This window comes from Ascaphus truei, chromosome 3, assembly GCF_040206685.1.
Source record: "Ascaphus truei isolate aAscTru1 chromosome 3, aAscTru1.hap1, whole genome shotgun sequence".
Taxonomy (NCBI): domain Eukaryota; kingdom Metazoa; phylum Chordata; class Amphibia; order Anura; family Ascaphidae; genus Ascaphus; species Ascaphus truei.
Window position 1 is genome coordinate 288,160,469 of NC_134485.1, and position 26,361 is coordinate 288,186,829.

Sequence of the window (26,361 nt, forward strand, 5' to 3'; positions counted from 1 at the left end):
ACACTGACTGACACACACACACTTACTGACGCGCGCGCGCGCGCACACCCCCACACCCACACCCAAACACTGACTGAATGACTGACTGACTGCCGCACGCACACACTGACTGACTGAGGCACACACACACGCACACACTGACTGTGTGTGTGTGCGTCAGTCAGTGTGTGTGTTTGTGTTTCTGCGTCAGACTCACTGACGCGCGCGCACACACACTGACTGACTGACGCACACACAATGACTGACGCACACACACTGCATGAAGCTGTAAAGGAGGGAGGGGGGGAACTGGATTGATGTGAATGGGGGACAAACAGAGAGAGGGGGAGGGGTGAGGAGAGAGAGAGGAGCGGGAACATTACATCCCGGGCAACGCCGGGTCTCTCAGCTAGTATAAAATAAACGTAGAGAGGGTGCATACCATTCAATGATGGATACAAAAAAAGGAACAACAGGACAGTCACTCTTATACTCCCAGAAAGTGAATATATATATCATTTACGTGAATCACTATCCGTATTTGAAGTGTGTGTGTATATAAATATATATATACATACAAATGAGCATACAGTAATATTTCCATTTGCTATTTGCCTTGCTATGGAGGGTTTTTGTCACTTTTTTACTCACATAACTTCACATATACATACATATATAATATATATAATTATATATATATATATATATATATATATATATATACATATATATATATATACACATATATATATATATATACATATATATATACATATACATATACATATACATATACATATATATATATATATATATATATACAGTGGAAGTGTATTGTGTGTATTTACCTACACACTCACTCCACATTTCAGTAACATACATATACATCTAAATAATATTCACATATACACGTTTGCTATAAATGGAATTATTACAATTTTACATTATATACACGTGCAATGAATGGAATAAACACTGTAATAAGTTTGAAATCGCCTATCCGAGCTGCTATGCATGGCTGATCCCTTTTCTCCAGCTTCCTTGAATGTACTACTGTATGAAGAAGATCATGTGACCAGATGCTAGTGCACGTTTAGAGAGAGGGAGGGCAGGGCTGACAAAGGGGTGTGCCTGGGTTTGTGACAGGCCATGAAGGGGCAGTGCCTTAGCAAATGGCTGTTAAAATAGAATACAAGAAAATTGGTCTTTCAAAGTTTTTTTAAAAACAGAAAATGCTAAAAGTATTATTTCTTACTACAGAACTGATTTATTAAAAAAAACACACATGCAGGATATAGACTGAACTGCAGCTTTAATCAGTTTATGCAGAGAAAGGAATGGGAGTCCAACGCCCCCTAGCGGCGCTTCTCAGTAAATTCCAAACTTCATAAATGAATGAGCATAGTAATCCTTTATCACAGTAACCGTCTATGTGAAATATCCCACGTATAGCCTCTGGCATGAGGTATTTCTTGTATGAGCAGGACCAGCAATAAACCAGAATTGACTCATTGTTTGGACGTGGGCTCCAGAGGCCGAGCTCCTACCGAAGGTAAACAACGGGAGACAGATTGATGATGCGGTGCAGCTGCCTTGTGAAAAAGATGCAGACCGGGACTTGACTCAGATCAGTGCAAAAGCTTTAATGGCACGTAACAGCAAAGAGATCCACTCAATGTGTGTGGCCAGCATGAGCGAGCGCCCGTGCATGCACGGCACTCAGCTGCTCGCCAAAGCAAGCAAATTTGAACTTGCCTCTCCACTGGCACGTCACGTGAGCTGGTTCGCCCAATGAGGGCAAACCAGCTCCGTGATGTCATGGCCACGCCCCCCAACACACCCGTACCTAGCAGTCCACAAATCTCCTGGTCGAGAAGAGCACGTGACATCATCGTGCACGAGCGCCAGTGCCCTCACTCCTGGCCTAGCCGCAGCCTTAGTATAACATAACATAATTTGTCTCAGAGACCCCATACCATAATTCAATTCCCACAGCCCAATTTCCACACTTCCACAATGTACCATATTGGACTGAATATAGTGCTATGTTTTTTCCCTAAAAATGTCCTTCTGAAAACTACTCGTATTATATGCGCAGCCCAACACCTTTTATTTTTCATGTAGAACACCTTAAAAACTTTAGGGTGGTATTATGTGCGAGGCCGTACTATATTCGGTCCAATACGGTCTATACATGTATGTGTAGAAACGGAAGAAAGAGAGAACTGCGTGTCACATAGCGTAATCCAATGTAAAATGTAATGTGGTAATTAAAAAACCTCTATATAGATACGCTCACAAGTAAAGGGGAGAATTACGCAATTGGGAGATATAATAGGTGTCAGTCCTCTCACAGTGTAACCTATGATATCGTCCAGCTGTATCATCCATGATGACCTCAAAAAAAGGTACCCGATCAAAGGATCTGTAATCCAGATGCAGTGGTCACAGCCGGCGAAGATGACAGACCAGCAAGAAAATGTTAGTGAAACAGTGTAGCAAACAGTAGCACAGTTCCTCCGAGTTCAATGACACTCGCTAGCGTGATAACGTGCACTCAGTATGAAAACAATATCCCTATGCATTTCGTCACAGTCCACGTGACTTCATCGGGGGTATGGACTGCAGAGTACACGGATGCTTATTTAGTTCCAGTTTCCTGAAGGAAACAGCTAAATGGGATTATCAGTAATATGTATGTATGTATGTGCATAGCGCTTCACATTAGTAATACACGTGACAATCATATAAATAACAAATCATGGGAATAAGTGCTTCAGACATAAAAAGTTAACATTTCGGAATAGGAGTCCCTGCTCCGGGGAGCTTACAATCTAATTGGTGGGGAGAACGTTCAGAGACAGTAGGAGGGCGTTCAGAAAAGTGCACCTGCAGGGGGACAAGCTTTATGTATCATGTGTCTAATAATATCTATGGTGCTACTCATATGCTTCTTTAAGCAAGTGTGTCTTAAGGTGGGTCTTAAAAGGTGGATAGAGAGGGTGCTAGTCGGGTATTGAGGGGAAGGGCATTCCAGAGGTGCGGGGCAGAAAGAGAGAAAGGTTTAAGGCGGGAGAGGGCTTTAAATACAAAGGGGGTACATAGAAGACATCCTTGAGCAGAACGCAAGAGTTGGGATGGTGCATAGTGAGAAATTAGGGCTGAGATGTAGGTAGGAGCAGAAGAGTGTAAAGCTTTAAAGAGTGAGGAGGAGAATTGAGTGCGAGATACGGGATATGATAGGAAGCCAGGAGAGGGATTTTAGCAGGGGAGACGCGGAGACAGATTTCGGAAATAGTAGAGTGATTCTGGCAGCAGAGTTTAGGATTGATTGTAGGGGAGACAGGTGAGAGGCAGGAAGGCCAGATAGCAGGAGGTTACAGTAATCGAAGCGGGAGAGAATGAGGGCCTGAGACAATGTTTTAGCAGTCGAGCAACCGAGGAAAGGGCGTATCTTTGTTATATTGCGGAGGAAAAGGCGACAGGTTTTAGATATATTTTGAATGTGAGGGGCGAATGTGAGACAGGAGTCGAGTGTGACCCATAGGCAGCGTGCTTGGGCTAATGGGTGAATGATGGTACTTCCAACAGTAATGTGGAAGTGTAACGCCTGTATGCCCGCAGACCTGGCCAGTCCCCAGTACTGAGGTGGGAAGGGTTTTACTACGCACCCACAGCAGTGAGGGCGTGCCCGGAGTGTGGTATGGTGTTGCCGGGCCTGTAGAAAGATGGTTAGTTATACTTTCAACGCCTTGGGATTCAGAGTAAGGATAGTGATGTCCGTGGGCCAGAGTTCAGGGGTACAGAGAGCAGGATCGTAATGTTCGTAAGCCAGAATCCAGGGATAACAGAAGTCAGCAAGGTCGTGTCCGTAAGCAGGGTTCAAGGGCAGTAGAGAGCAGGGTAATCCAGTACAAGCAGAGGTCAAGCCAGGGAAATCCAGGGGTAAGTAGGATAAGGAACAGAAGCTGGAAACCACAGGAGAGCCAAGCATAGGACTGCACACACAGAGGTTACAAAGAACTATGCAGAGCAATGAGTGAGAGGACAGACAGGGGTTATAAAGGAGGGAATACCAATGGGAGAGAGAGGAGGAGCAGAGGGTGAAGTGAGAGGCAGCAGGGATTGGACCAGGTTTGGGAGGAAGTATAAGGAGCTCTGTTTTTGCCATGTTAAGTTTCAGTCGGCGAACGGCCATCCAGGATGATATTCCAGAGAGACATTCAGAAACTTTGGTTTGTACAGCAGGTGTAAGGTCAGGGGTTGAAAGGTAAATTTTTGTGTCGTCAGCAAAGAGGTGATATTTAAAGCCAAAAGATGTGATTAGGTCACCTAGAGAGAGTGTGTAAAGAGAAAAGAGATGGGGTCCCAGGACAGAGCCCTGGGGTACCCCCACAGAGAGATCGATGGAGGAGGAGGTGTTAGCAAAAGAGACACTGAAAGTGCGATGGGAGAGGTAAGAGGAGATCCAGGATAGAGCTTTGTTCCGAATACCAAGAGTATGGAGAATGTGAAGGAGAAGAGTGTGGTCCATAGTGTTAAATGCTGCAGAGAGGTCGAGTAGTATGAGAAGAGTGTAATGACCTCTGTCTTTGGCAGCATGGAGGACATCAGTTATTTAAGTGAGGGCTGTTTCAGTCGAGTGAGCAGTGTGGAAGCCAGATTGTAGAGAGAATAGGTGTTGAGAAAGTGTAGCAATCGAGAGAATACAAGACGTTCAAGGAGTTTGGAGGCAAAAGGCAGAAGGGAGACAGGTCGATAGTTAGAAGGACAGGTAGGGTCAAGCTTGCTGTTTTTGAGTAATGGTATAACAGTTGCATGCTTGAAGGAGAAGGGAAAGGTACCAGAGTAGAGGGAAGAGTTAAAAATCTGTGTGAGCATAGGGATTATAGATGGAGAAAGAGGTTTTAGTAGATGGGAGGGAATGGGGTCAAGAGGGCAGGTGGTAGAGGGACAAGAGGAGATCAGCAGTGACACATCCTCCTCCGAGACAGCGGAAAAAGAATCAAGGAAGGCAGGAGGAGAGTTAGGAAGCGGTGTGGGATGGGATGTTCTGACGTATGGATTCCACCTTATCCTTAAAAAAGTCAGCAAAGTCCTGAGGTGAGGTGGAGGAAGAAGAGGAGGCAGCCGAGGGTGGTCTGAGTAGAGAGTCAAAGACAGAAAAGAGTAGGCGTGGGTTAGACTTGTGCGTGTTGATTAGTGATGAAAAGTAGGTTGGAAAGAGGGCAGAGTTGAAACCCAGACAGCATAAATTTGTAGTGAAGGAAGTCTGCGAGCGTATGAGATTTCCTCCAGAGGAACGAGTTAATATATCATATAGGAATTAATATACAGTAATTACTGTGGTAAGACCAAAAAAAATAAATAAGGAACATCAATGTGAGGGAAAAGTAACCAAATCGGTGGTATAGAAATATACAAAATAAAAATATATACATACAAATATCACTTGTGAGCCCATTCACATGTCTTAGACAGGTCTGCAACCCTGCCTTTCAACCATTATCACCTAGCGTACAGCGCTCCCACTGCAGCAAGGGATTCTGGGAAATGACATGCAAATGAGCACACAAGAGAGTGGATCTCTTTGCTGTTATGTGCCATTAAAGCTTTTGCACTGATCACAGTCAAGTCCCGGTCTGCATCTTTTTCACAAGGCAGCTGCGTCGTCTCCTTAAACACTTTATCATAGGTGTGAATGTTGTATGATGGTAACAAAATGAAAAACAAAGCACATAGTCATTTTTATGACAATGAAAATGATACATGCTATGCAGGAATTTCAAGTTGGAATTGTTCACTTCAGTACGTTTTGATACTCCGAGGACTGATACAATTTTGTTCTACAGTACACAATTGAGAATTTCAAAGATTGTTGACACAAAGTACAGTATTGGCCCGAATATAGTGCTGTGTTTTTTTCCTAAAAATGTCCTTCCAAAAACTGTACTCGTATTATATGTGCAGCCCAACACCTTTTATTTTTCATGTAGAACACCTTCAAAACTTTAGGGTTGTATTACTGTATGTGCGAGGCCGTACTATATTCAGGCCAACACGGTAGATTCAGATGATGTAGATGTTAGATTATCTGTTTTACTGTGTTTAATATAAAACTAGAATAAATGCCTGCAATAATAATGACTGTTTTTACTTTTTTTGTCCCTTTCCCCACCTCATTCTTTCTCCTCCCCTCTACCCCCCCCCCCCCACTGCATCTATTTCATTTAATACTTTACAATGTCATCAATTATTTCCACCTCTCACCCCGAAGGCAAGGAGGGGGGTGCGAGGAGGCAGGGGGGCGTAGGGGGAAAAGTTTGCGCACCCCTGGCCTATAGTTTAACATGGGACATTTTGGGAGCTGTAACTGAAACGATTGAATGGATGTGTGACATTTGGCGTTGAGTTAGTGGTAGTGGGGTAGGTGTTGGACAGTATTGTTATACCAGTGTACTATCATTGCTAACTAACATTTACCCCTTTTGGGGCTCTTTGCGTTCCTTTGTTTGTTGGTTGTACTTTGGGATATGGGCTAGGATCCTGTTCATTGTGAGCAGCAATCCCCAATTTGGACTTTTATTGTAGATCACTATTGTCATTGTTACATTTTTGTTATTTGCACTGTTTGTGTTTATTTTTTAGGGGTAGAAATGCCTGAGTGGCTGTTTGTTTTAAAGGATAAAAGTTGTGTTTGGAGAATTTTAAGGTTAAAAAAGATAAAAACAAATGTCCAGGCCACACCATCAACTCCAGATGCGAGTGTGGAGGCTTCAGATTCCCTCACATCTCTATCTCCCCCCATGTGGGTTCAGACTACAGATCCCTCCTGGACCTGATGGATCCGTCCACACTGCACATCCTCTGCTCCTCACTCACAGGGTCTCCACCCTCTGCTCATCATGTACATCAGGCAATTGGCTCCTGACAGCGATGGGCAGTTACTGATGCGTGCGTGCGTACGTACGTACGTACGTACGTACGTACGTACGTACGTACGTACGTACGTACGTACACACACACACACACACACAACCCTCATCGTTGTAGACGTAATACAGAGCACCTATAGCGATTAAGACAAATATTGTATTAATGCATCAAAAGGTTTTTTTTTTTAGTTGTAATACATGGTTTAGGAAACATTCAGCCATTGATTTAAACTGCACCCTTAGGCCCCAATTCAATATTTTCTAAAGCTGCTCTCCATGCCAAGTATGCGCATTGCTCCAGTCAAATGACGGAAGATCAGAGCTTCCCTGACAGGGAAAAGCAACTTCCCAACATACTGTCTAAATAAAGGCATCATAGCAAAGGTGTTAAGATGAAAAATAAATAAATCACAAAAAAAAGTGGAGATGTTGCCACATATACACCCTTAAGGCAGTAAAAATGTACACATAAATAATAAAAACCTGTGTGTCACAACATTATAAAACAATCAAATGGGAAATTTACAACATACTGCACTAATGCCTTAATCCTGTGATAAAGTTGTCTACTTGGCTAATGACAATAATCGACTATGGAGACATAGTATACGGCTCGGCACCTCAAACCCACCTTAGAAAACTTGATACCCTCTACAATTCAATATGCCGTTTTGTTCTCCAATGCAACTACAACACACATCACTGCGAAACGCTCAAAGAACTAGATTGGTCATCACTAGATTCTAGGCGCAAAGTTCACTTTTCCTGTTTCATCTTCAAATACTTTCTGGGCAAGCTACCCGTCTATCTGAACAAGCTCCTCACCCCTACCACATGCAGCACTTATCTGAAATCTGACTCCAAAAGACCGTTTATGGTCCCATGGTTCAGCAAAGTATCCGTCCGCTCCTCCTCTTACCGTGCACCCCAAAACTGGAACAATCTACCGGAGACTCACAGCCACCACCAGTCTCACCAATCTAAGTGCATTCAAAACTAAAGCTGTCTCACATTTTAATCTGGTCTGTAACTGTTACATACGCCTATAATATATATTATCTTTAACTGTGCATGCGATGTCTTGTATATAATGTATACCCTGTTCACTTATGTAACTATGTATTTGAAACCATGTATTATTTGTCATCATAACTCTATGCCCAGGACATACTTGAAAGCGAGAGGTAACTCAATGTATTACTTCCTTGTAAAATATTTGATAAATAAATAAACTTAACAATTATGGGTGGAGGGATTAAAGAAGCGCCAATAAGGGCATGCATTTAATGCATTTCACATCCCCTCCGTGTTTTATTTAAGGGCAGATTACTTCCCAATTAAGAAAAGCCTTATTCCAAATGCTTCCATGCAGACCTGTCAATTCTCACTGATTGTATGGGAGTCAGTCTCACTGATATTCCTGTTATTTTGGAAGGGTTAAAAATATGATATTTACTTTGATGTCTGTGATACTTCCTGTACCATAAATGACCACCTTGGAGGCAGCATAGCATCTCAATATTCAGCTTTTTTTTAAAATGTTTTTAATTTAAAAAAAAATACAGTTCTATGTTAAAATGAATGAGAACTAAAGAGTGACAGACACACAGTGCTTATTTGCATGTCATTGCCCAGAATCCCTGGCTATGGAGGAAGCACTCTATGCTGGGTGATAATTGTGAAAGGCAGGGTTGCAGACCTGTCTGAGACATGCCAATGTACCCACAAGGGGTATTTTTATTCACTAATAAAAAATAAATTAAAAAAAGCAGATAACATTTGGGAGACTGTCCTCTCTTCAAGTGTTTCATGTCTGTCCTATTGTGCAAAATATATCATATCAGTTTAAATACTGACAAATAAGTCACATTGTGCACATTTGAATGTTTACTCCAGATGGCTTGCACTAAGCAGCACAAGACAGACACTTTCAATTACACTTTAAATATTCAAGCCATGCAGTAGAATGACACACAAGGTTGGGCAAAATTATATGTTTCACAAAGTCTGCTCATTTTTCTTTGGACTGTTCTAATTCCTAAAACGGGGAAAAATAAAACCACCAAATATTCCTCTTTGCACAGTAGCCAACAACCCATATTGCACAATGCAATGAGTAATCGTGCAGAGCTAGAGACGACCTCCTAATAATTAGTCTTAAGTGTTACACCCAGTGTGGCTTTACTTGCTCATCAAGTACTTTATGTCTGGAGCGATTTAAATGATACTTCTGGTATACAATAAAAAGCAATTTCACATGAGTTCTGCAGGTCTCTGTGCATAGATGGGGCTAATCATTTAATTCGGTATTCTTTAAAGTACTGTTCAACAATCATAGCATTACTAAGCCTAACGCCATAGCAGTATGCTATGTGACTATATTCTAATCCTAATAAAAGAACATCAATGGAAAACATCCGACTTCATGTCACATAGACATTGAGATATCAGGAGCAGAATACAAATGCATGTAAATGAGATTACCAAAAACCAAACTTTAAGGAGTGCCTGTATCTCAAGCAGGCATATCTATACTTACACCTCATTTGTAGTCCTTAAACCAATCTCTGCTCTCAGGAAACTTAAACATTTTGGAAATCTTCGAGGGGAAATGTATTCGCAGATCTGAAATGATCACTCACCTGATTCATAACCTGCAAAAAAAAGGAAAGAAAAAATAGTTTTCTACCATTTTAATTACCAAAAAACCATATGTATTTATATAGTCATTCCAAATAGATCCCTTACATCTGGGTTAGCTTCCAGTGGCAGCCAGCGCATGGATTGCATGATGGCGACGTATTTGCTTGTTGCACCGTATCTATATATCTATTAGTGATTCTCCAGCTCTGACAGCAGCATTCAGTCTTCCGTCTACTAAACTTGACCCAGGGACCCATCCAACATGCGCACAGGTAGGCGCAGAAAAGCATAGGTCGTCTCCTCGATTCCTGAAACACATTATTTCAGGCTAGACCACAACTGAATGCAATTTATGAATATAAAAAGTGAAAATACGTCGACCACAGCATTAACGTTGTCTTTTTGTTGAGAGAAAAGCTATGCTGTACATTCTGCACACCCCCCACTACCGGCTCTTGTTTGAGCTCTTCCTGAGTCAGGGGGTAGAGTGCAACCCGTGGAACGCAGGAGAGCCGAGGGATTCTATGCAATGAATGTGTTAAACGTCACAATACCGCCGAGTTCGAAGTGAAACACTACATTCCAAACAACACCATTCCACAACCAGCAGAGGGAGCAGTAACTAGAACAGCTGCTTTCACACGAGAAGGGAACAGCTGTATAACCCCACTGTACAGTACTGTATTGGTCTTTTTTCTGCCAACCTTATATAAAAAGCAGCTGTGCTTTCCTTGGGCTTCTGTTCTGGGCAAGTCAAACCTTGATGTAAAATTACAACCTCGGGGCTTTTATTTGGCTATTTGGTTTGCTGTTTTTTTTCCAGCTCTTTTTGTGTAGACACCGATTTGCAATACAAAGTACTGTATATTTTCAATGCGCAGTGGTTATACGTTGCCCTGCTATTTCCTATGTATTAAGCAGAGTCGGTGAATAAGCCGATAATGTTGTTTGTATGCCTGCGGGCGTAATACACTCTCAGTTCATGTGTAGTGGGTTGGGTGAAGATGTATTGCTCGGTGTGTATGAAAAGATGGTTAACTATGTATTCATTATTATTTTGCAAGCCGCATTTAACAATGTAGATGGTGTTATATGGCTGAGTGATTTTACTTTGTTCCCCAGTAGGTAACATACATGAATCCGTGATTCTGCCGGCCCCTTTAATTACACACTGATGTTAGGTTGCGTGTCAAGCCTCGCACTGGGGACAGGCACAGCTCCACCAATAGGAAAGTGCGCCGTGCCGCCCCTCAGCCAATCATGGAATCTGCGGCCCGAAATGACATCCAGCTGCAATGTGAAAATAAAGAGTGCCCTTCCCTCTGCACACGGTAAGAACATATCTTTTCTAAACATACTTCTTCTTTACATTATGAATATTGCTGATTCCCCCCGTCCCCGCCCCTTTCTGGCAGTATTTGGAAACGCGTAATATCTGTACGCAGAGGATCTTGTTTTTGCCCTGCTTAAAGATGGCTGACGCGTGGCCACGTGATTGACACTTGGCACCACTGCCCGCCCTGGTTAGCTCACGTGACTTGGGTAGGCGCGTCACGGGGTTCTATGGCTGCAAGGTGTGAGGTGGAGATGTGTGAGAGGGAGCTGGCAGCACTCGGTAAGGTTCAGGTACCGGGGAGCTGCAAACTGCGCCTTTTACTTGTCAAGCTGCAAAGTAATGCATGGGTAGCATAGGGTGATAACTATACACCCCTGTCTAAACATAGCTCATGTATAGCTAATTCATGTATTGTATTGTCATTTTGTGAAGCGCCGCAAACTGTACATTGTCGCTGCTGCATAAATACTATTATACATCACTCTGGCAATATTTAAGTTATGGTATACATTTATTATATAACTGTTACTTTAAAATCAACCAAGTGTTCCTCACTTAAAGTATGTCCCATTCATCTGCAATAGTAATTACCTTTTTTATAGACTTCAATTAAGGCAGAGTTTATTAGAAAAAGGGGTGTTATGGGTCTGCGCTGATCCTAGGATTTCCAGAGATGACCCAAAATTGATGCCGATTCTGCAGCGCAACTCTCCCACGATCAAAAAACTGAAAAGTACAGACAAACACACAAAGAGGAGCGCAAAAGAAAGGCAAAATCAATTCCACATAAAATCAATTTATCAACATAATAAACAAAGATAAAAAGATAGGCAGCAATATCACAGTCTCTCCCAGTCATTGGACTAACATGTCCAGACAGCCTAAGAGATTATGGAGCTCCTGCAGGCAATAATCCTCTCAAAGGCTAGGCAGAAAAAACACTCTGGTATGTGACGTCACTCTGTCCTGTGCTAGTAGACCACCTCAACGCGTTTCGCATGTCTAAACACTTCGTCAGGGGGTGGGTCTATTACTCAGATGGGAGTTCTCTGTCTCTCTCTCTCTCTCTGTATATATGTATATATATATGTATATATATATATATATATATATATGTGTATATATATATATATATATGTATATATATATATATATATATATATATATATATATATATATATATATAGGAAAAAAGAGGAGAGAGCGCACGCCCATAGCGTATAAAAGTATATTTAATGAAGGGGAGGGGGGAGGGAGGGGTAAAAAACGCACTTACAAGAAGTATAATAAAATCAAGCATATGTGATAATCACCACCATCCGGTCTAACTGCAAGCTCTTGGGGCAGTCCCAGGCTCCTTTACAACAAAAAGAAAAAAATAAGAAGCGCAGACAGTGGGGGTTGTGATTAAACTAATGTACTTTATTAAAAGAACTTGTCCCAAAAAAACATCCTCTGGGACAACAATGATATCAATATATATATATATTGATATCATTGTTGTCCCAGAGGATGTTTTTTTGGGACAAGTTCTTTTAATAAAGTACATTAGTTTAATCACAACCCCCACTGTGCGCTTCTTATTTTTTTCTTTTTGTTGTAACGGTCATACTAGGGACGGGGGGTTCCCTATTATCAGAAGCTGCACTCACCACCGGGTTGTGATTATTTTACTTTGATTATTCTACTTTCATCTATCTTTATCTTCAGTATTAGCAAACACTCACTTGCACCGGACTGGTTCATGTCACATGACCTTTTTAGTTTTTTGCTTTTTATTTTTGCTCCATTGCCCATATTCAAACTTAAAACCCATTCGGCGCTTTTACACTTTTTTGTTTTTTCTAGTCCCAGGCTCCGTTGGTGAAGGAGCAGCGTCTCAGCAGATTTCCAGGACTGATGTAAGTCATCCGGTCAAAATGCAGACTTTGGGGGCATTCCCAGGCTCCGTTGGCGAACGAGCAGCGTACCAGCAGTTTCCCAGGGCTGGTGTGCTGTGAATAGTCCCAGACAAAAAGTTCCGTATAGGTAGTGCCTGCAGCACTAGCGCTAGGATCAGTCCGCTCCTGCGCTGGATGTAGACTTCAATGTCAGTGCGTCTGACGTCACGACGCTCCCTGACGCGTTTCGTCAGTCTCGGCTAACTTTTTCAAAGGGATTAGCCGAGACTGACGAAACGCGTCAGGGAGCGTCGTGACGTCAGACGCACTGACATTGAAGTCTACTTCCAGCGCAGGAGCGGACTGATCCTAGCGCTAGTGCTGCAGGCACTACCTATACGGAACTTTTTGTCTGGGACTATTCACAGCACACCAGCCCTGGGAAACTGCTGGTACTCTGCTCGTTCGCCAACGGAGCCTGGGAATGCCCCCAAAGTCTGCATTTTGACCGGATGACTTACATCAGTCCTGGAAATCTGCTGAGACGCTGCTCCTTCACCAACGGAGCCTGGGACTGCCCCAAGAGCTTGCAGTTAGACCGGATGGTGGTGATTATTATCACATATGCTTGATTTTATTATACTTCTTGTAAGTGCGTTTTTTACCCCTCCCTCCCCCCTCCCCTTCATTAAATATACTTTTATACGCTATGGGCGTGCGCTCTCTCCTCTTTTTTCCTTTTTAGATATCCTGTGGACGTGGTAGGTCCACACTGAGAGCTGCCGGAGACCCTGCACACCAGCACCCATATTCATCATCGGAACTATTTGAGGACTGGTTTATCCCTTCATTTGCTTTTTTTCATGTGTTGTTGTTGTATATTTGTTATAGGCCTATCTTATGGTTATAGGTCTGCATACCTTTACAACATTGCTTAGACTATTTAGGTTATACATTAGATATTTCTACATAGACATACACAGTATATATGTTCCTTTAAGGCGCAGCTTTTTTCCATATATATATATATACACACACACACACACACACACACACACACACACACACACACACACTAAAGAAACTTCACAATTTGCTAGCCCATGGTAGGGGGCATGTCTAATAGATCAGGGCTAACACAATTACATACGACAGAAAACAACAAACCAAATAAAATACATCAGCCAAATGAACCAGTACCCAATGCTTAGAATAACAAAAGACGAAAACAATAAGTATTGGCATAACTGAAACTAATCTCAAGAAAAGATGAACGGAGGAAGAGTAGGATTAGGAAGGGAAAGGAAACAATGGGAGGGGGGGAGACAGGAGAAAAATGGGAGGGGGGAAAGCTTTCCCCTCTCATCCAGTCCTACTTTTCCTCCGTTCATCTTTTTTTTGAGATTAGGCCTCGGGCATGGTCAACGCTTAGGCGCTGACCCGTGCTGAGGCGCACCGCTGCTCGGCAGTGAGCCCCTGCAGCCACAATAAGAGCAGCTTTAGCAGGGGCTCGCGCACGCTTCCGCATGCGTGCGGAAGCGTAGGTCTTACACAATTTTTAGTTTCTGCACTCGCCGGAGCGCAGGGCCGGTCAGGTGAGCGGTTCGCCCAATGAGGACGAACCAGCTCCGTGACGTCACAGCCCCCCCGACACGCCCCTGGACGGCGCGCGGTCTAAGGCCAGGGATAGCACCCGCTTTCTCTCAGCCTCAGCGCGCCTTCACCCGGCTGGATTCACCCTGGACGCAGCCTTAGTTTCAGTTATGCTAATACTTATTCTGTTTTCGTTTTTCCTTTTTTGTTCTAAACATTGTGTACAGTACTCGTTCATTTGATTGATGTACCTTGTTGATGAATTTTATTAGGTTTGTTTTCCGTTTTATGTAATTGTGTTAGCCCTGATCTATTAGACATGCCCAGTACCATTGGGCTATCCAATTGGGAAGTTTCTGTACAGTGTGTGTGTGTGTATATGTGTACATAATATATAATATATATATATATATATATATCTCCCATCTGAGTAATAGACCCACCCCCTGACGAAGCGTTTAAACACACGAAACGCATTGAGGTGATTGGTCTACTAGCACAGGATGGAGTGGCGTGTGACGCCAGAGTGTTTTATTTCTGCCTTTGAGATGATTATTGTCTGCAGGAGCTCCGTAATCGGTCTCTTAGGCCGTGCCTATAGTGTCGTCGATGGCGACACGACGGGTGACATCACCTGTCACCACCGGCGAAAGTTATATTTCGCCGGGCGGCGGTGCGGAAGTCCGGCAATTTGATTGGTTCAAGGGCCGTCACGTGACGCCCCTTGAAAAATCAAATTTTGCTGGCTACCAGTTTTCGCGACGTCCCTTTGTGGCCGTCGCGTGCACTATAAGCGCCGCTACGCACGTAGCGGCAATGCTTTTGTTTTTCGGGCGACGTCCCCGGCACTATAAGCACGACCCTAGGCTTTCTGGACATTTTAGTCCTTCCCCCTGTTTGCCTCATTACACCCTCGCGAGGCGGATGCATCAGAGGGATCCCACAGGAACATCCAGTCCAGTGAATGGGAGTGTCCTGGAACAGGAATATATATCTCTGCTCCCCCTGTTCCTCCCCCCCCCCCTCCTTTCTTTGCAGCTCTGCCTGCTAGCCCTTTATTTAGAAGTACTTTCCCTGCAGTTATAATTCCCAGTGCAGGTGGAAATTGATATTTTTAGATATTTTCTCTATCACCTAGCTTGCTGGAGTTGGTTGCTATGACAACCCCTTTAATTCCCCTGGTTTTATACGGTTCCATTGCCCCCTGCCTGTATTCAGAGTTTACTCAGCCCAGTCTCTCTTCCTGTGAGACACCCTCCATTTTCTTTCTACCTCAGCAGACTATGGCCTCGGGCATGGTCAGCGCTTATGCGCTGAGGCGCGCTGCTGCTCGGCACTGAGCCCCTGCAGCCGCAATGAGAGCAGCTTTAGCAGGGGCTTGCGCACGCCTGCGGAAGCGCGTGTCTTACCAAATCTTTAGTTTCTGTGACGTCACTGGCCCGCCCCCAGACACGCCCACGGACGGCGCACGCTCTAAGGCCAGGGAAAGCACCGCTTTCCCTGAGCCTCAGCGCGCCTCCGCACGGGCTCAGTCTCTATGGACTAAGCCTAAGTAAGCACTGCTCATGCCTTCCACCTCTTGGTAAGTGTGACAGGGTAAATAAAAGCCACCAGCTATATGCCTGGAAAACCTATGTCTAGTCTGCAGTGCAGCACTGACTAGGTTAACTTCAGCTGGGAACCTCAGGACAATTAGTTGGATCCCAGCTGCCTAATCAAGGTGTGTTAAAACCCAGGCTGTAGACACATGGAGCTGGCTGTTGAGGAGAGAGGAGTAAGCTGCTGAAGAGATTACTGATACAAGGTCTGATTAACAAAGTAGTTGAATGGTAAACTGTCTGTCCCCTGCATAGAAAAAGGGTAGCTACCTTATATATAGACTGCCTGCTAAAGAGAAACTGTTTTGTTTGGTTTGCTGAAGAAAAAGCCATTTTCTTTTTGTTTGCTGATGAAAAGCTATTTTTGTTTTTGTGTGTTGTATATCTTTTTAAGGCTAAATAAATAAGCCTTGTCAAGAAACCCACGTGTGTAGTTGCATGTACCCTGCAACAGTAACAGTATTGTTTTTTTACTTTTTCCCCACTATAAACACTCTTACCGTAGAGAAGCCCTCTCTCATTACACCACCATCTGCAAGTAACTTTGTATATCTGCTGCTTTCCAATAAAGTGAAGAAAAGACAGAACTTGTGGTACTTGTAAAGCAACTTGTTAAGCTGTCTGGCCATACTTTCTTTACCCAGCGTAAACCCTTTGGCTCCAGAATAGGGAGAGACTGTGATATTGCTGCCTATCTTTTTATTGTAAGTTTTATCTTTGTTTATTTTGTTGATTGATTTTATGTGGAATTGATTTTGCCTTTCTTTTGCGCTCCTCTTTTTGAGAGTTATCTGGGATAGATAGATATTGGATCCAACTCGCCTTTCAATACCTTTGCATTGTAGAATTGTACAATAACGCATAATAAAGTAATGCAAGGCTGTGTGTGCTCAATATAAATGAAAGCTAACCGTGTGCCTTCTTGCTTGCTGCAAATCACACTTTGCTTAGTCATCCGTTGTGTGCATTGAATAATTGCTACACTACATAGAGTGACATTGGTGTGAATAGTGCTGTAGGTGGCCAAAATAGAATATATGTGTGTGTGTGTGTGCCATCTCTTACTTTACCATTCCCACCGATGATAATACATGTTCCAGATTATCTTATGGGTCAAGCGCCAGGCCTCTCGACCATCATTACTGGAGTACCAGCTACCAACTATTGTGTGTGTGTGTGTGTGTGTGTGTGTGTCTATATCTCTCTCATTATAAATTGCACTTTTTCCTTCTAACTCACAGGCTTTGAAAAGAGCAGTGATCTGATCAAATCCTTGCCGCCGGATATATTTGCTGAACTGGTACGTGTATCTTTTGTCACAGAGCACGCTAGTCACTAATGTACTGTAGAGTGCATTATTTTTCCATAAAGGGTTAATATCAAGGAAAGTGATAAGAAAATGGGCCAGACAGTTTAAAATATAAAAAAGAAAAAAAAATGAATTTATCAAAAAAAATTATATTACATGAAAATTGAGGCAGTTAATAATAAAAAAGGATAGTCTCTCTATCTAATAGTGAAAATATTGAATTTAAACACACTAATGATTATATAGAATACATATGACTGTAGTATCAAAAACAGTGAATTGATGTGTCCCAAAAAAGTCCAAACCAAAGATTTGTGAGATTATCTCTGTGTGGATGACGTCACCAGGTAGGAGTTGGGGTCCAGGGCTGTACAGCTGGGCACTTGGGAAACGGATCATGTAATCCGTCGGTTCCTGCCTCAGATTGAATCCGCCTTGCGGTGTAGAAATCGTGGATAAGTGAACAGCACCTTTTTAGTCCTGCACCATGTGGTTCATGTATCGCAGCACAGTGTCCGTAATCAGCTGTTTTGCATGCAGGGAAAGACCGGACTTCCTCACGTAATCTCCGCACACGTGATAACGTCACCTCATCAGCTAACGTCCCTGATCTGTTTCCCAAGTGCCGAACTGTTCAGCTCTTGGCGCCAACTCCTACCTAGGGACGTCATCCACACAGATTATCTCAAATGCTTGTATCTTTTACCCTCTTGTGAGTGCAGGTCCAATGGACCAGCGGTGCGGAAGCTGGGGGCGTAATTGTAAGGAACTGCTGCATTTATTAAAATAAAAAAAGGGCAAGAGGCAATGCCCCTTTTTAATAGTGCCCCAATTTGCACTGTTATGATTTAATGTAAAAAAAATAAATAGTTTTCTATAGCTTGGAAATTTGCAAGATTACTTAACCTTTAGGCTGCGGCCATGTTTTGGGAGACGGTGCAGAGGCGTGCGTGGCACGATCACAATGCCTTAAGGTAATTATTGCAGCCACGGAGCGGGCAAGGAATCAGTTAAATTTGAGGCCGTACCAGCTCTGTGACATCACAGCCGCGCCGCCTGACACGCCTCCCCATCACATCTAGCCTGGCCACAAAACGCTCCCGCTAAAACGCGGGTGATGTCACGGACGCAGGCGGTCGCCATAGACGCAGTCTTACAGTGCCACCGAACATCCGACACTTCCGTGTCACTCGAGATCGCTACAGAAGCAAACACATGACCGAGCTGGGAACGGAAATGGCGGGGACTCCACTTCCGTTTCAATTGGGCTAGTCACTCTGTCGGAGAGGTTTGGCCCAATCCCCCCCTTAGAAATCCCGGTACATCATAAGGGCACTGTAAAATGTACTAATTGCCAGCCCTTATGAATTGCACAATGTATTAATCTGTAAATTTGATTTTCAATATTCATTTAAATTGAAGGACAATTTGTACTTAAAAACATATACTGGGTTTGAAAATACTAATCATTGTAATGCTTTGTTTACTACTTTCCTCTCTGAGCTGTATAATGTGAAAAAAAAGCTTGGCATATATAGCACATATTCCTCTGTTTTGTGTGTTTAGTGGCTCAGACCAAACCTGACACTCTTCTGCAGTGAGAATTTCACAGTGTAAGATGCAATGAGGATAATAATAAAATTAAAACATGTATGTGAATATGGGATCACACCTTTTAGAAGGGTGCAGTGAGGTTTGATCAGATTGTTTTTTTTCTTTTCAGTGCCAGCAAAGTATTCAGCATCTTCAATGTCAGAGTGCTGGTATAGATAGAACAGAACTTTGTCAGGTGCGTATTAAAGATAATTTTAAGTAAATACCTTTTATGACTGCTAAGTGTTTATTGATTGGGGTGTGTGTTAAAAAAAAATATATATTATGTATACATAATCTTCAGCCCTTGTTAATCCACTGCTGGATAAAGTATAAAGATTTAATGTATCCAACTGTGTGATGTCTTATTTTTTTTTTTTTTGTTTGTTTCAAACTCTTTTATTCTTGTTCATGTCTGTTTGGGTAATACGCAGCATACATTTCTCCGTATGGAGAAATACTCAATATACTTTGAGTTGTCGGAAGCTTCTGCATTATCTTCACATTTAGGGTCCAAGTTTCACATCCATACGTGAGCACAGGCAGAATACACTCATCGAAAACTTTCCTCCTTGAGGCACAGTGAAAGGTTCTCTTAAAAAATTCTTTGTTTCTTCCAAATTTGCTCCATCTAGGGTTGGACGATATCAAAATTCTCATCACAATAGCGATGTTAATTAATTTATCATAACGATACAAATCACTATGAATTTGGTAAAATATATGAATGTTCTAATAAATATAAATAAAATGTTTTCTGAAAATAAACACATTTTCTTTAGATTTACTAGAGCAAATTGCCCTTTATTCCCAAATTGTTTTCATGTCTGCACTACACCTTTTCTCACCTACCCTGCTCCCATCCCCCTAACATCCCCCTCATCCCATCACTCACACGAGATACTCCCTCCATTTAAAAACACTTTTTTCACTTGTAAAATGTTAAAAATATATTAAACAGATTTTTTGATAATCAAGAATTGTTGAAAAATCTGTTCAATATTTATTTATTTTTTTAAAACATTTTTTATAAAGAGTGTGAGTGATGGAAGCAGTGTAGGTGAGTGTCATGTATGGCACACCTTTGAGCACGGGACAAGGGTTAATAACACAGCTCGCAAGCTGGACCACTTTTCACCTTCGCAAAGGTCCTTCAAATGAACAATATCTCCCCTCAATCCATCTCAATATACCATCAGTCACGAACAGCACAAGTGAGCATGTGACTTAGATAAATAAGCAATCAGGGTTGATACACACGGCTGCTCTAGCCAACTCGCGTTTCTCATCCGCAAGGTACTTTAAATTAGTTAATATTAACCCCATACTCAATTGCAATCATGTCTATCCACTGGCACCACCGAAGAATTATGTAAATTAATATATATGCCAGGGACTCAGGTTCCTGTTTATTATAGAAAAAACTATGCACAAAAATCATCTGTTGTAGCAAAATGTGTCAGACAATGTAAATACTCTCCCTAGAGTGCAACAGTTCATTCAGAGCCCCAAAGCATTACTTATTATAGAATTATTTAGTATATATAAAAATACAGTGCTTCAGATTTACAGAAAAAGATTACAAGAATATAGTTAAAATAAATGCAGAACAATTTCTTAAAATAACAGGCTAAAACAGAAATTCCTATACAATACTTTACCATATGCCATAGGTTTTCTCCCGAGAGTTAACTGGCATAGAAATATGAGAATTCACGTGTTTGTTCCAAAACACACACCTGTTGAATTGTGATTTCATAACTCCAGGGCAAGCCCTACAGTATATATATATATTCTTTTCCCATTGAGAACTACATAAGTCCACCCCTATCGTAAATCACCTGCTAGGTTCGCGGTTTTACGACAAAGAGAATAAAACCTAACAACATTTATGTTTTTGCCTCCATATATAAACACACTCATAACTTCCTTTGACCTTCTTGCTCCTAAATTTGAGTGACAAATGGATATCTGTCCTTGGCACCGCTTACCCATGCAGTGTTTGGTACTGTTTAAATCGTCTTTTTGCCACGATTACAATGATGTACCTGTTATTATGCAGACGTCACATGACATTCTCATTTTTAAGAAAGTCCTCCAACTAAGTGTTGACCTGTGGGTCTCCTCTCTCTGGGATGCATAATTGATCTCTCAGGAATGTTGGGGAGGCTGACAGACGATCATTTATTGCCTTTTAAACGACACATGTCACACTTAGTGGGCTTTTTTGAAGATCCTCACACACCCAAGAAAAGTCTTGACCTGTCACCTAATACACCCAATGTATTGTATTTTTAAAATTAAACTGTAGCTACATTTAACCCCTGAAGCACCAGATAATATTAAGTGTTTTAATCAATCTCATGATATTATCATGACGGTGAGAGGGGGTGAAGTGCAGGGATGGAAGAGGTTAAGTGTCTGGGGGGAGGAAGAGATTTGGGGTCCCAGAGGTTGAGAGGAAGAGGTTAAGAGCCCCATGGGGAGGGTAGGTAGAGGGATTAACAAAGGAAAGTGTGGAGTTCCTACCTTTCACCGCTGCCTCTGCGCTCTCACGCTATTTCGCCATGCTGCCAGTGACTCCTCCCCCTTTCTCTGAGTCAGCAGCATTCAAAAGCGGGGAGGGGGACTCAAGGGAGAAAGAGTGCACAACAGCGGCATCCCAAAAAGTCATGATAACGGGTTATCTCCAATATCGGCACAACAGGAGATTATCGCGACATATCGGTATATTGCCCAACCCTAGCTCCATTCCATCTTCATTCTTCTATTGATTCAATTGAAAAGATTCCCATCCAGTGTCGTTTGCCGGCCGAGGTAGACATAGTCTCTGACTTCTTCTTTTAGTTCTTTTCCATTTATTTCAATCTTTGCAGAGTTAACACATTTTGTGAAATATCAGTTTGGTCTTTTTGAGATTCATGTGGAAGCCCACTTTCTTATCCGTTACAGTGAGTTCTCTGATTTGTTGCTGGAGGTCTTCGGGACATGTGGGGAAAATGTCATCTGAAAATTGTAGTTGATTTAAGTATTCACCGTTGAGTTTTGATTCCCTTTTTTTTCTCCCAAATCAAAATATATATAATTTCTCGCACGTCCCTCCTATGCCAGTACAAACATGGGGATTAAGCTCCCCCAGTTGGGTATAGGACAAACTTTAAACGAATCAAGCTCCATTGCCCTCTCCCTGCTCTTCTCACAGTAGTTATTTTTGTCCTATCTGTCAAGGGGGTAGGTTCTCTCCTCACAGGTTTTGTTGATACATTGGAGTGTAGGGAGCCTCAGGCTTCCTTATTCCCGAGCAAAGTAGAAGAGTTTCCCGAAGCTGCCAAATTCCATGATCTGCTCGTTTGGGAAGAAAGAAACAAGCAGGTGTAGGCTTGCTATGGTCCTAGACATTGTGCTTAAAGTATGCCCCCTGCATTTATATTCAGTGGCAAATATACACTCCTACTTACCTGAAGAGTATCTCACTGTGGTTGTTTTATGCTACTCCAATCCAGAGTGTAGGGGCCATGGGTATGGAAACAGGCCACACTGATGCCACCTATTATTCCAAAAGGCAGGATATGCCTTCTTTGATGTATGAGATCTTTTGTGGAGATCCTGCTACCAGATGTAAGCAGGATCTGTTTGACAGTATGTATACTTAAGAAACAGGTAAGTGTTTTTGTTTACTTTTTTGTTTCAGGCCTTGATTGTGGCATGCGACTTCTGTTCAGGCGAATTGGTTATTACTGATAATTGGGCCTCTTCCATACAAGTGCTCTAGGCTACGAGTCCTGCATGATTTTGCTACCTACCACCTAGAGCCTGTGTGCTCTGCTACCTACTAAGAACCACTTTGGCCGCGTGCCTCCTCTGTCGCCACAGAAGGCGGATCTCCCAGGCAGCTCCCTTCGACAGCACATACAACATCCTTAGGGGACTTGCCAAATGCGTTTCGTCGCATATTGTGACTTCCATCGGGGTAACCATCTAATTTCAGAGCAGAGAGTTTTACAATCCTCGTTGCCTTGGTAACACGGCTAATTTACAATCAAAATAACAATATAATAATTACTTTAAAAATACAAAATAGGGAACAGGAAGGAAATGTCTAAAATATCCATGGGAAGATATAGATAGTAACATATATCAAAGAGGTACAGTCTAAATTGAATAAGCTATCAATAACAAACAAATAGGGATGAAATACATATTTTTCTAAAAGATTCCGACATATACTTTCACACACTAGTTGCACAAATGTACAGATAATACAATAATATAGTGAAGAAACTGTTAACAGTCTTTTTGTGGTATAAATCCCCCAATCATTATTATATGGTATGAGGTGAAAAGATAAGGTATACAATAGATGTCTGCATACATAATACACAAATTAAAAATACATTAAAAAAAAAACAACACCGTTTTTAAGACGGAATAAAAACTGTTTGGTCACATAATACATATTGCTAAATAATGGTATTTGTATGCAGATATCCATGAAGGCCATTGGGTGCTAAGGTATTGAGTTAAAAATCCAGTATGTTTCTTGTGGGCAAAGTGTTTTGGATCTGTGCCCACCTGAAAGTGATTGGGGGGGGGGGGGGCGCGAGCGACATGTTCAAGACCTAGGATGTTTAGAGTGGAATGAGCTCTATTGTGACAGAAATGTTTGGGAACAGCTTGCGTCTGTGTTCAATTTAATATGCTCCTCCCTACAGTATATTCAAGAAAACATCCAGCAGTGGATTGATGAGAGAGTATAAATATATATCTATATAAAGGATAAGCACACCAAAAATATGCAAACAAAATTACTTTTATTGGCCCAATGTTTCGACAACCCTCTGCAGCCTTTATCAAGAGCTCTTGATATAGGCTCCAGAGGGTAGCCAAAAAGTTGGACCAATAAAGACACTTATTTATACTGTATTTTGGTGTGCCTATCCTTTTTGTTATTTTTGTTCAGTACCCTTTTTTTTATAGCTACTCTGATAACAGCACCCTCTCCAATAGTCTGGTCTGTACCATTTATGTGTGTGTCCCAATCCCTTCTCATTGAGAGCGATTATATATTCGTCCTAGGAGAAAATGTCAAAGTGTGCAGGTCTAAAAATAAAATGTTCATACAGTACTACAGTGTATGTCATTACTAGTATGAGTCACACAAGCAACTAGACATAGATTTGTTTCTTGAATATAAAGTCAAATACAAATGAAAGCCTATTATGCAGAATTCTGTAACTCTATTTTGAGTCAAGAATAACTTATTTTTTTTTTTTTTCTTCTATGAACATTTTTTAACAGAGATTTCAAGCAGCAGGAGTTCAAACAAATGTGGAGGAACTTGGAAAATTAGTTAATGCAGTAACCTCACTGTTCAGGTAGGCACCTTGTCTTCAAATGTACCGAGTACGTTTTAGTTTCTTATTGTTGCTTATAAAAATAATATTGCGGCATAGGATAGAAATAACAAAAATGTAGTCTGAAAGAAGAATGCTAATTTTTGATAACTTAAGTTTAAAACCTTTTAAGATTTATGCTTTTATTTTCACGTGTATTTTTATTTTATTTCCTGATCATGTACTTGTAGTTCTGCTGTACCCTTTCCTCAGATATCTAGAATTAGTTGCTAACACAGAAGCATGTTATGTTATCTGTTATTTGCACTAATATTGTACTTTTTACAGTTGGTCCAAAAGAGATACAGGCATACCCCGCATTAACGTACGCAATGGGACCGGAGCATGTATGTAAAGCGAAAATTTAAATTTGAAGCACTACCTTTTTTCCAATTATCGATGCATGTACTCTACGGCAATCGTCATATACGTGCATAACTGATGTAAATAAGGCATGTGTAACAGGCTCTATAGTCTCCCCGCTTGCGCACAGCTTTGGTACAGGTAGGGAGCCGGTATTGCTGTTCATTACGTGCGGACAGGCGCATGCGTGAACTGCCATTTGCCTATTGGGCGATATGTCCTTACTCGCGAGTGTACTTAAACCGGGGTATGCCTGTATCTAGTTTTATAAAACCACCATATAAATGAATATAGAAAAATATAAGTGGGGCCTGCAAAATGAGACCATAAAAAAGCTCCAACAATGTAAAAAAAAAAATATATATATATATACTGTATATATATTGTATATATATATATATATATATATATATATATTATACTACAATTTGTTATAAAAAAATGAAGGTTTCCTATTTTCACCTTTTCTATAAAAAAATTGTGTGGGGGCATGGTTTACAGTTTAATGACTCTTAAAGTCATACAAACCGTATTGACCTCTTAAAGGGCGGTTTTACATCAGTACCAATACATTCCTACATCACTAATGGTCTTTCATCGCTGTTTTATACAATAGCAGATCTATAGTATCCATCCTAGTCAAATCCAGATCACTTTTGGAGCACCCCTTTTGTTCCTTTACCTTGCTGACATCTCACTGTATGATGAATTCAAAATACATATATTTTTGTCTCCTGGTTTTTGTTTGTTTGTTTTTGATTTAGGATAAGTACCACTTTAAGTTTTAATCAGCAAAAATGAAGGGGAATTTTATAGAGCAGATAACTATCCATTTCATTTTTAGTGTTTTTTTGCTACCATATATACAGAATGGCGCTTTACAAGTAAATTGTGCTTTAAAATAGCCCTATTCAGGAATACTACGCATGATTTAGTGCCTCACCCAATAAGATATCGGGATTGGAGGCATTTACTTAGACACACCAATGAGAGAGCATATTTAAACCTACCTCCAACCTCTGAACTTAACGCCTTCCCCTGATGAAGTATGTTATGCACACGAAACGTGCGTAGGGTTGATGACGTCATCACGCTGGCGTCTCTGAGGGTGTTGGATCGTGAGACACATGCAGTGTCTATCTGGGGCTGGTAACGTTGTATCGCATACTGGGATATACTTATCTGTTGGATTTACCTTATTGTGTCATAGATCTAGCGCTTTCATGCTGCTGAGGTTTATTTTTCAACAGCCTTGGTTTACAGGACAGTTTTTGATCCAGCTAATACATGAGGCAACATTATTCTAAGCATGCTGATTATAACATTTATGTTTCTGATTGAAGTAAGAGCTGTTTCTTAGGTCACCAATTGATGTAGTTATACAGGATTACAGATGTACTATTTAGCAATTGTGTAGTTAGGTCTCCACTATTCGTGCTGTGTGGCCATACTGCACATACCCACATATACATTTGTGATATACTAAGCATTTATGCTGTTACATTGGGGTTTATATGTCATCTGATACCTGGTATACTATGTGCCTATTAGGTGATTACACCAACAGGGGATATTTTCCACTGCGTACCAACCACTGCATTTATTAACTGGTGTATGTTGAAGATAATCCTATTATTTGAGTCTTATCTCATCAATTGACTTACACCAGAAAAGGTCTCGATTCAACACCCCATAGGGGATTTTAGTATTTGTTCGTTTTGTAATTTTAAGTCATCGCG

At 41.5% G+C, this 26,361-nt stretch overlaps 2 protein-coding genes across 6 annotated transcripts in view; one reads left to right on the forward strand and one right to left on the reverse strand.

Moving 5' to 3' along the window:
• Positions 1 to 10,070, reverse strand: part of UCHL3 (ubiquitin C-terminal hydrolase L3) — a 59,660-nt gene extending 49,590 nt beyond the window's left edge. Inside the window, exons 1-2 of one of the 2 annotated variants that reach the window (XM_075590991.1) lie at positions 9,663 to 10,070; positions 9,557 to 9,568 (exon numbers count right to left, since the gene is read on the reverse strand). In XM_075590991.1, coding sequence (XP_075447106.1) covers positions 9,557 to 9,568; positions 9,663 to 9,704 — 54 coding nt within the window. In that variant the 5' untranslated portion in view covers positions 9,705 to 10,070. Of the gene's footprint in view, positions 1 to 9,453; positions 9,475 to 9,556; positions 9,569 to 9,662 lie in introns of those variants that run through there. The other variant, XM_075590992.1, reaches the window with a different exon arrangement.
• Positions 10,071 to 10,091: 21 nt separating this feature from the next.
• Positions 10,092 to 26,361, forward strand: part of COMMD6 (COMM domain containing 6) — a 31,303-nt gene continuing 15,033 nt past the window's right edge. The window contains exons 1-5 of one of the 4 annotated variants that reach the window (XM_075590987.1): positions 10,092 to 10,228; positions 10,680 to 10,888; positions 17,206 to 17,264; positions 18,997 to 19,062; positions 24,165 to 24,241. In XM_075590987.1, the coding sequence (XP_075447102.1) occupies positions 10,732 to 10,888; positions 17,206 to 17,264; positions 18,997 to 19,062; positions 24,165 to 24,241 (359 nt within the window). In that variant the 5' untranslated portion in view covers positions 10,092 to 10,228; positions 10,680 to 10,731. Of the gene's footprint in view, positions 10,229 to 10,679; positions 10,889 to 11,043; positions 11,173 to 17,205; positions 17,265 to 18,996; positions 19,063 to 22,369; positions 22,527 to 22,680; positions 22,837 to 24,164; positions 24,242 to 26,361 lie in introns of those variants that run through there. The other 3 variants (XM_075590989.1, XM_075590988.1, XM_075590990.1) reach the window with 3 other exon arrangements.